The sequence below is a fragment of the Leptonotus elevatus genome, chromosome 18 (assembly GCF_054856555.1).
Source record: "Leptonotus elevatus isolate MCC_2025b chromosome 18, RoL_Lele_1.0, whole genome shotgun sequence".
Classification (NCBI taxonomy): domain Eukaryota; kingdom Metazoa; phylum Chordata; class Actinopteri; order Syngnathiformes; family Syngnathidae; genus Leptonotus; species Leptonotus elevatus.
In genome coordinates, this window is record NC_141256.1 from 13,185,411 (window position 1) to 13,196,891 (window position 11,481).

Here is an 11,481-nt window from a genome sequence, read left to right on the forward strand (position 1 = left end):
CAAGCACATGATCCGTGAAACGCCGTCGCTCGTGTCCGAGCCAAGGCGAAGGCGCCATATCCGAGTACAGGCCCGCCGCAGTCGCGGGGGGCATTCGTTTGAACTTGAAACCTCTCAGCAGGAGATCTGCTTGGAGTAATTAGATGGAAGTACGCCATAAAGATCCCTCTTGACAGCGGCAGAAACATGTCAGCGTCTTTCGGAGCTTCTTCGGCTGGCACGGTGTGTCCTTTAACTCATTCGCTGCCGTTGACGGCTATAGACGTCAAAAATTCATTTGAACTATTTCTATTAGTTAAATTTTTTTTCCATTTTTGTTAACAGGAGTATGAAAACCTAGGGGGGACAATTGTACATTTAGAACAGATATAAAATTTGACTATTGAAGTCATGTGATTAATTAAAGTTTTAAAAAATTTAATCGCCTGACGTCCATCATTTTTAATCATCTTTTCTCTTTATTTTTTTTTATGTCTAGGTTTTCATACCCTTGTTAACAAAAGTGGGGAAAAATTGTTAAACTAATAGAAATAGTTAGAATGATTTTTTGACGTTTATAGGCGTCAATGGCAGTGAATGAGTTAAAAAATAGCCCGGGTCAAATCGACCCGGGAACATTCTTGCTGTTGCTGACAAAAACAACCTAACAGGAATAATAATCAACCTGCTTGCCTTAATTTGGGATTTGACATTTTAAATCCTTCCTCACCTTGGCTTCAGAAGTGGGTTCCAGGTAACATAAGCGGTTCCCAAGTCCCTCAGCGGCCAGGCAAAACTTGCGATGCTCCTTTTGAACAGTGGCCACACTCTGAAGGACCACCTCATCATCCTGCCCGAAAGACCAAAAAAAAAATGCATCCAAATCAAAACATTTGAACCAACAGCCTTTTTCAGCAAAATCCAAATGTTAGATTTAATAATAGCATCCAAGCGGAATGAGTTTGAAAGCGGTCACGCAAGCGCATCCAACTAAAGGAACACACACACACACACACACACATTGATTTGTGTGTACATTTTGCCAGTGTGTGTGTGTGTGTTGGAAGCAGATGGTTGCCATGGTTCTGGCTCCCACTTCTTCTTCACACAAGTCATAATAATTCAGTACATTTAAATACCGGCTGCGCAACCCCCATATTTGACATCTATAAATAACAAGATGCATGAGATTTTTTTGATTGTCATTGCAGCTAACAAACTAAGCTAACTTGTTGAATTTGACAACATTGCTATTCTTCATGCGTTATGTCCAGACAGTTTTTAGGACCGCTTGGGACTTTATTTGATAGTTTATTGAAGATTTGCCACAAATTTTGGTGTGATGTAATTTTCTCATTCACTGCCATTGACGGCTATAGACGTCAAAGAAAATCAGTCAATCAAAATTGCATATTGTTAACATATTAGTGTTTTTTTTGAGAAACTGCTACCCGGACATCTTTCTATAAGGCAACTAGATTAGTTTTTGTTTTTTTTAATACAAGATTTTGGTGTGGTTGAAAATATCCGCCCTTGCACTGAAGAGCAGTTGAATCTCATCTCTACAGCCAGAAGCAAAACAGGGAAGTGGAGGAAAAGCACTTTTGCTTGTAAAAAAATATGATCGTTATTCACCATAGTGTTAAAAAAAAAGAAAAAAAAAAAGAAAAAAAAAAGAATTGCTGCTACTTGTAAATAGTTCGTTTGCATATTTAGAACATTTCTACAGTATATAAAACTAAATTATTAGTAGCAAATGTGTATATGTATATGCTGCGGGCCACCTAAAAATGGCTTGGGGGGCCTTTCTTTTTCTTATCTTTTTCTATCATTTAAAAGGATCCTGTAACTCGTAAAATCATTGATAATATTGGAAATCCACGAACACATATTGAGAAATTGTATAAATAATTTTGCACTTTAATTTTTTTTCAAAAGTTTTTTTTTGTTTTTTAACAAATAATGGCCGTTTGCCACTTCCTTGTATCATTCCCAGCTAAAAGACGCTCACCATATAAAAATGCAATTTGACTCAAATTTTTGTCAGGGTTTAGATCATTTAGGATTACCATAAAACCATGTAAATAACACGCAAATGTATAAATCATTTTTTAAAGCTGCAATACTAGAAGCTGTTTTTTATTTTTGTTATTTGGCATCGTGTTGGTATTTTAGAAAAAAAAAAGTATTATTAAAGTATTGTCCGTTAGGGGTGGGAATCTTTGTCTCACGATTCGATTCCGATTTTTGAGCCTGCGATTCCATTCAGAATTGATTTTCGATTTTTGCTTCAAAATGATTTGATTGACGATTATTTCTGCTTCAATTTATAGATGTGCAAATAATTTGTCATTATCTATTCCAGTCTGATTCGCTAATGCTAATTAGCGCGCTACTCACGGCACTTTTATCACTCAAAAGAACGGCTATTCATACGAAACGCACTTCAGGAATGTATACAGAAAAGCATCTTAACATTGCTCACCGGCATATACTCATCCTACGCTGCAAAAAAAACCTACTTTTACTGGCATAACTTGATCGCGACTTTTTCTTTCTACTCTCTACAACTTGTATCAGAGCGCGCGGAACCACACTGCCCCTAAGTGGCCAAATCGGGTACAACATGAACTCCCAATAAAGGGCAAGACGGTATAAAATAACGTCAATAAAATCGATTTTGGACATTTAAAATCGATTCTGAATCGTACTAAATGAGAATCGCAAAAAAAATTTGGTGGGGGGGGGGGGCACACCCCTATTGTCCGTCATTCCTCGTGAAGCTTACTGTCCCTCCCTTTTTAGGCCTAACCTTGAGCGTGTTCCGAGAATGTGGTGAATCCATGACCATCTGCTAGACCACTAAAAACCAGTATCAGGACTATGTTTAGGACCCTGGAGGTAAGTCAGGGTCAGGTGGCAGCTCTATCAAGCTGCCAAGCGCAGAGCAGGAACTTGACCCCTCGTCATCCGCCGGCTCGACCCCCGCAGCAACACTCAAATCGAAGCATCAGTTCGATGCGTGCCGTTCAACCCGACTGCTGTTGCATACATTTACTTTTGCCGTCTTCTCTTTCAGTCTCTCATTTTTCTTCCCCGCACAACTCGCTAACGTGTCCTAACAGACAGTGACAGGTGTGCGTTTGTGTGTGCGAGCATGCGCGCCGACCGGCCCGTCACCGGAGAACCTCCGACGTCCCGCGGCAAGTGCCATCAACTCCCAACGAATGCTGCCCATGCGAACTTGAGAAAAGGTGATTCTGTTCGATACGTCAGCGCGGCTATTTCGACTTGTGTGGCTAATAACAAGGAGGCCGATTACCAATACTTGGAAAGAGAAAATATTGGTGTAAAAAAACAACTCCAACTCTTAATGTTGGTGATATTTTTCCCCCCACATATTTGAAAAAATATTGACTTCTTTTTTAAATCTTAGTTTCAAAATTTTACCAAAAGTTCTGAGACCTCCCAGGGTCATGTCTGAATTAGCTCGATCTTGTTTTCTATCGAAAAGTACTCCAAATTTTAAAATCATCTGAAATGTTGAATTTACCTTTAAGTATTAGTGTTATATGTGACAGGTATCGGTCTGAAATAAGAGGTATCGAACATCCCTCGAATTGAGTCCTTTTAGAGGCACCCGACACCAGCCACCGATACTTAATGCCAAAAATATATCAAAAGTTTAAAAAAAAAGTCCACCATGATTAAATCCAGTTCATGTTTCAAAGACATTCAGTCAAAAATGGATGCCGTCTCTTTCTCTCCGTCTTTTAGTCTGATTTCGTAAGTGAGATAGTCATCACTGACTCCTGGGTCGAAAATCAATAATGCACCAGGCGCGTCTCAGCTCCAGATTTAAAACCAATCAATCAAATAAAATCATCTCCAGCAGTCAAGCAAGTCTTCTTATATGCAGCTCCGCAATAACCGCACCGGCAGAGATTTAAATGCTGCTCCTGTAACAAATTGGACATTTCCAGCCTGGCTTTGCATGTGTATGGCTTTATAGCAGCTTTTTCTCAGACGCAATGAGCGTGAGAATCCACAGCGCCGCTTGGATGGAAGAGAAACCTTTCCGTTGTCCAAAACCTAGAAAAAAAACTTTTTATTGTACATTTAGAACAGGTATAAAATTTATGATTGTGAGTTAACGATTAAAGTCATGCGATTAATTACAATTAAAGATTTTAATCGCCTGAGGCGATTTATAAAAAGAAAAGACAAGATTAATAAAATAAAAATTATTGTAATTAATTGCATGACTTCATGAGTTAACTCACGATTAATCACAAATTTTATATCTGTTCTAAATGTACAATAAAAAAAAGTATAGTTTTTCATACTCTTGGTAACAAAAGTGGAGAGAAAAAAAAAAGTTCAATTAATAGAAATAGTTCAAATGAATATTTGACGTCTATAACCGTCAATGGCAGTGAATGAGTTAATGCCAACGTAGCATGGCCTGGTTTCCTAATCCTTAGTGCAAGATACCAAAATGATTTTGAAGGCCTCATCAGGGGTCAAATCAGCGCACCCAATCAATGACATCATTGACCTTCCCCCTCTTGCGAGGGTGCGATTCGGAGCAGCAAAACATCTCCAGACGACGGCAGCTGTTCCGGACAGACGCGCGCAACAAATAGCGACGGCACTCTCGAGCAAATCTGACAGCTTGATGGCAACCAGATGAATGTTTTTTTTTTTCTTGAAGAAACAACAACAACACAGCAGTTAAGTTACAAAATCATTTCCGAATGAGTAACGCATCACATATGATATGCATCCTTTTCATAACACAACAACCCCCGACCGACACTGAAATGATGATCATGTAAAAAAAGCAATACCGCACGGCCTGAAAGTGCAGCAAAAAGGTCAAATGATCAATAAGTCCATATAGACACATTTTCCCACCGGGGAACATCGCAGCCGTGTCTCAGATATACAAAAACCGCGTAGAACGTTACATGAATCAGCAATGAGAGTAATGCTGCGGAATTGGCGTTAAATAGGACACAGGTGTGAGTTGGCACAGCTGTCACACGTTAAGAGACTTGATGGCGGGAGAGAGAACATTCCGTCCGGACGGGAAATCGATTCCATTCACATCACAGCGGGAGAATCTTACATCTCCAAGCGTGTTTTTTTTTTTTTTTTTCTGATTTATCATTTTTTAGATGGAAATGTCACTGGAGAACACCTGTTGGATTTGTGCGTGCGGTTCAATTAAACCAACTGTCAGCAAAACAAGAAGACAAGGCAGCATCGTGTAGATCAGTGGTGTCAGAGTCCGGTCCTCGAGCGCCTGAGTCCTGCATGTTTTAGTTTTTTTTTTTTTTTTTTTTTTTTTAAAGAGCTCAGTATTGCTGAATTTGGTAATTATACCGATTTGACATGTCATCATCATTGCTCTTTTTTTTTCTTTTCTTTTTTTTGCATGTTTTAGAACATTTCCCACGTTCACGCAGCTGCAGGAACCTGATCATTCTCCTGATCATTGACTCAGGTGGGTTGGAGTAGAGAAACCTCGAAAACATGCAGGACTCAGGCCCTGGAGGACCGGATCTTGACACGCATGATGTTCCATTTCAGTGAGTGCTACCGTTTTTTTATATTCAAATTTGTAAATGCACATTTGAGCCAGTTGATTGGCTGTCGATGAGAAGGCCGAAAATAACAGAAAACGATTTAAGTTTGCGCAGGAAGGCAGAATGCTAAAGTTATGAGCTAAAATGTCAAAGATATTATTAACTAATTAATCAATCACAATTTTTTTTTCGTATTAATCATAAATGAACGCAAATTAATTTTGACCATAGATGATCCTTTAGCGTGGCCGCGGATTGGCTGCGATTGAGGTAGCGCAGGTTGTGTTTGAGCAATAAACATAATTACATTCAGTAATAAAGTAAAGTATTTAATAAATGTTTGCGTATCACATTTAAAATATTCGTTCATGTCAAAATATTGGGGTCATTTTTTTGAGCGTGTGCAGTGGATCCCAAAAAAAATGTTGAAGACGTCCTCATAACATTAAATGTCAAAAGAATGAACACATAACAGGTGCTCTTCAAATTTTGCGGGAATTTTTTTATATAAAAGTAAGCAATTAATCGTGATTAATCTTTTGATCGTTTGACAGCTCTACTAAAATTCTACTTAATGGTCACATATTTATGGGAGCTCATTCCTGCCATAAATAAATAAATAAATAGCGCGAGTGGATTTTTTATGTATTTATTTATTTGATCACGATCTGGGCAAAAATAACTAAGGATTATATGATCCAGTTATCCACAAGCTTTACTAGAATTCTCCATAGTGGTCCCATATTTATGGAAGCCCATAAAAAATATTATTATTATTTTTTATTTTTTATTTTATTTTTTCTGTCAGAGTCCCATTTGCGCCGGTGGAATTTGTTTTTAACCAAAACCTGTACATCAAATATAAAGGATTATATGCTCCAGTTATCCACAACTTTTACTCAAAGTCTACTTAGTCACATATTTATGGAAGCCCATTCCTGCAATAAAAAAATATGAATTAATAAATAAATAAGTATAATCCAGCCATCCATCATCTGAACCCTCTTATCCTCACGATAATTTATTATTATTATTATTACTACAATTTGTTTATTTATTTATTTATAACTGTCGCCAGGGGATTTTGTTGATTTATTTTACATTTCTACACCAAAGCTATTGTTGGAAGGGGGGGGGGGGGACAAAGCTCTGCAGAAGTATACAATACCCTTTATAAAGATATCATTAGTGCGACATGGACTTCATGTTTAAAAACGTTCCTTGCCTGTAGATGGACTGAAGGTGTGTTGTTGTTTTGTTTCGTTTTACTGGTGGAAAAAGGTCTTCCCAAACTTTTTTTTTTTTAATTATAATAAAAAATAAATATATAATAATAATAATAATCCATTGACAGACTTTTTTTTTTTTTTTTACTGGCAAGATTTGCCCTCCATACATATCAAACCTATCTGACATAAAAGATCATTGTCATTTTGACTGTAGTCTGTAGACTTGATGTCTTGGTACAGAATGTAAGTAAGACTGTCGGTTCTACTTTCCGGTTAATTCAACTTAATAAAGGAATATTACAATCCATGTTGTTGCTTTAAAGGGGGTAAAAAAAAAAAAAAATAGACTGCATTGTGGTGACGCTGCAAATAATTCTAAGTGAGAGGCTGTCTCCCCACCTGCGGAGGTGTAACATTTTTCTGCCTTCACTCTCTTTTCCAAGCGCTCATCACTGCCAACTTCACTGACAATAAACATCAACAGTGAGCTGAGAACGTGTTCTGGCTGCAGTCAACACCCTGATGATAGTTTCCTCCACAAGCCTGACTTGGATTACTGAGGTGGAGGCGAAAACAATCGAACCCTAACGATTCGGGAACCAACTGGTTTGTCCATTTCCTTCGATTATGAAGAAAATATGAATCACGATTAATTTGGTAATAATTGAAATCACGATTAAGGAAATCATTTTTGGGGACACAGTAAATTCTGTAGAGTGAATTTGACTCTATTCAGAGTGGCACCAAACAGACTCAGTTTTAGAGTAATATTTACACTTGGAAGAGAGCAAAATAAAGAATTGAAACAAAATAAATGAAAGTCACTCAAGGGTTGAGGAACAAACTCATTCAGCTTGGGAGAGTGTAAATATTGCTTAAACGTGTAAAAAACAACAACATTAAGACAATTTTTTTTTTAACATAATTATGCAAGTTCCTTTGGAGCCAAATAAGATTTATTAAATGAGTCATTTTAAAATAAAATAAAAAGTTGTAAATATTTCAATTTAAACAACTCAAAATTAGTATTAACCCTATATAACGCCAAACGTATCATATTAAATACAAGACATTTTGAGCCCTCTATTTCATGAGTATAATATTTTTTGTCCCATTAAAACCCTGATTTATATGATCTGACACTTGCATTGCACGGATAATCCATTAGAGGGCAGTATCACCCAACTGATGGCTTTTCCAGCGACCTTGCAAGATCGCCCCAATTGATAAAGGAGAGACACTTATACTTATTAATAGTGGGAAATGCTATTTATGATTTTTGGAAATACTATTTAATAAATTGTTGACAGTTATAAATGTACGACTTTAAAGCATTGTGACCGGATGTATCAAATATGACACAAATCAAAAGTCATACGTGGAAGTTAATAAAAAATTAAATAAAAAATTGTTCAAAATAATAAATAAATATTCTGAATTTCCTCCCATATATTTGATTCAGACTTAATAGGGTTAATAATCTTTAATTTTTGTTTACGATTACCCCGATTTTCAAATAACTGCACAGCCCTATTTCCATCCATTGGCAGGATGGCCAGATGTCCCAATACTTATGTCCATGCCCCATTCCCACCATCACATATCCTGAGACTTCTTTAAATTATTTCAAATCAATTGAGGTTTGATTAACAAGGCTCAAGACCAGCTCAGGCTACCAAAACCCACCCCATCCCTCTCAAATTGCTGTTGTCATCAGATGACTCGGATGCCACTGTGACAGTAGACGCCGAGCGACGCGCGTCAGCACATCCCTGGCATGGCGAGGGTAAGGACGTGTTAAGCGTCCCCTCTCCTGGCACCGAGTCTGAGCAAGTCAAGCCTCCGCATTAACGCGCGTGCACACATGTCGATTTACTTATGGGTTTTATAGAGTGACAACACATTCACACATTTGTAGATGTCATTTGATGTCAATAATTAGAATATGTATACAGTAGAGACGTGGTATTGGACAGATGTATAATGTGCATGATTATGTTGAAGGTTTTAGTCCAATCAGGTTTCACTCGATAAATTTATTTTTAATTAAAAATGTTTGGACCAATTTAGGTTACGGCTGACCATGAGTGATATAGCCCAAAAAAAATCTCAATTTTTTTTTTTTTTTTTTTTTGTCCAGTCATTCAGGATGAGCACTGCAATCTAATAAACCCAACAAATGTTTATTTAAAGGTTTCATTTGTTCATAAGAACAAAATCTTGTAATAATCCAGAAATTAAGCAAATTTTCAACGATTCAATTTTCAAAATGTCGATGAATCAAATAAGTTGTTGTTTCATTTTTATTTTCATTATTTACAACAACAACAAAAAATCCTAACTAATCTCACAGGATGATCAGACGTCTACACAATTTTCCCCTGACTTCAAAAATGATCCACCATAAAAATAATAAAGATCAGATGGTAGAGGTCATTATCAGGCTTCTTTTTTTTTACATACAACGCAGGGTAAGCGACACAACATGATTAGTTTGTAAACAGACATGACATGATGTGATCCAAGAGTCCATTTGAGTTTTAAAAAAACAATCCACTTTGAATTCAAAGGTCAATTGCATACGTTGGGAATGATGTTCAAATGTCTCAAACGCGCCTCAAGCGAGACCAAACTCCCAAGCATCCATTTGGAATCTGAATGCAGCACTTCTTACTCGACAACCTCAAGCCTACGTGTGGCAAGAGGGGAGAACCCCAACATGCATATCATTTACAAAGATAACTCCTGCACATGCCCATCCCCAGATGGGACCCCCCCCCCCCCCCCCCCCTAAGCAATCTGCGTCAAACAACCAAAATAGTCTGGACTTGCGTGCGCAATGTGTGCGCAACTTGTTTCAACTATTTTCACGGCGCAAATAAGGAAGAGGACAATATCTGGGAGTCAAAAAATAGCGTGTGAGGCTTGTGGGGGAAAATGAGGCGAGGTTATTGTACTGGGAGCATCCAAAAGGTGGGGTGAAGTCGCCCTTGTTGCACCTGCACACCGGATTCCTCATTGGCATTCCCCACGTATAGAGTCCAAGTGCACGGGGGACAGCGGCGTTTAATGCGCACTTCAAACTTCCAAAAACGAGCACAATGCATGATTAAAGCCAACCAAAAACTATAGCGTCCAACTGCAGCAAAAAAACAACAACAACAACGCAAACGCGCCTAATTGTCCATTTGTAGCGGAAGGGAGGCTGGTTTGGCTTGACGTCAAATAGCAACGAATTCCAAATACTTACAGTTCTCAAGAACTGGATCTCGTCCTCCCCTTCTCCGCCCTCGGCCATGGCTGCGAAGGAGCCCGTTTGCTCACGCGACGGAAGCCACCACTGACTGCCGGCGAGAAACGCGACGCTGCGCTCCTCAAGCCGTTATTAGCATGGAGCTCGTCCAAAGCCATATAGGGAAGACCTGCCGGTAACCCCCCCCCCCCCCCCCCCCGCGAGGAGCCCCCCACCCCCGAGCCCTCCCTACCTCTCTCTCTCTCTCTCTCTCCTCGTCTTCCTCATCCTTCTCTTCCTCCGAAACAGCATCAGCAGTGCGGACCAGACACATTTTTTTTTTATCCATGGTCGTAAATGCTGTCTTCGTCGCGTTAATATTGACACGAAAACAAATTATAAATGAATACACTTTTGCCTGTTGAAATGGGAAGCACTTGCATCTTCTTTTTTATTTTTTTATTTTATTTTTTTTTTTTTTTAAAGAGCTCAGTATTGTTCATTCGGAAATGTCATCATCATTGCTCTTTATTTATTTTTTTTATTTTTATTTTTTAATTATTTTTAATATATATATATATATATATATAATTTTTTATTTTTTTTTTGTATGTGAGTGAGTATGTGTATGTGCGTGCGTGCGTGTGTGCGCGCGTGTATTTGTTGGCTCACCAAAAACCTATTAGAGAAAATCCCATACCGTTCACCTAAACCGAACACCGCCGTCAGGAGACCCGAGGGGACCAAAGAAAACCAAGGAAGGTGAAATCCAGCACCGACCAGACACCACCCACCGGGCCACCCACCAGAATTCTTCCCCAACCCAAGAAACATCTAAATTCCAACAAATCCAAAAAAAAATAAAAAATCAGGGAGACCTCAAGAGACCGAAGGAGAGATGGCATGCCGTGAATCTTCTTTTTTTTCTAATGGTGCATTCGAGGGAAAAGTTGAAAAGACGCCGTACAAATACAGAAACATTCGATTTAGAATCTTTGAGACAAAGTCTAACTATAGCTGTATAAGTGATTTATAATCAGAAAGACCCAAAGCACCCCAAAAAAATTACAATTATATGTTCTTTACACTGTATTCTGAATAATATTGGGTTACCTTCAACCATCTCAGGCGGCGGCCATTTTGTCACTCGCTGTCGACTGAAAATGACAAGCTCAGCCGCGATTGGTCGTTACCTGAGCCCTGAGCAACTGCGATGTCATTTTCAGTCGATCTCAAGTGGCAAAATGGCCGCTCCTGAGATGGATAAAAACAGCTACTTAATTCGTATTCACCAAAGGCAATATTAATCGGAACTAGACAAAGTGCAATTTCTGCAGAAACGCTGAACACTGAATTCTTGTGAAATAATTTCAGTGAAGTTATAATGCATTTCCCGAAATGCTAGTCAGTTGTTATACATGTATTCACTTAGCATAATGGCCACGGATAT

At 38.5% G+C, this 11,481-nt stretch overlaps 1 protein-coding gene across 3 annotated transcripts in view; it reads right to left on the reverse strand.

Annotated features, from left to right (window-relative positions):
• The window catches only part of ryr3 (ryanodine receptor 3), an 83,326-nt gene extending 73,108 nt beyond the window's left edge, over window positions 1-10,218 (reverse strand). For all 3 annotated transcript variants that reach the window (XM_086060816.1, XM_086060814.1, XM_086060815.1), the window contains exons 1-2: window positions 10,050-10,218; window positions 710-829 (exon numbers count right to left, since the gene is read on the reverse strand). In XM_086060816.1, the coding sequence (XP_085916942.1) occupies window positions 710-829; window positions 10,050-10,097 (168 nt within the window). In that variant the 5' untranslated portion in view covers window positions 10,098-10,218. The remainder of the gene's footprint in view (window positions 1-709; window positions 830-10,049) is intronic.
• Between the last annotated feature and the right edge of the window lie 1,263 nt (window positions 10,219-11,481).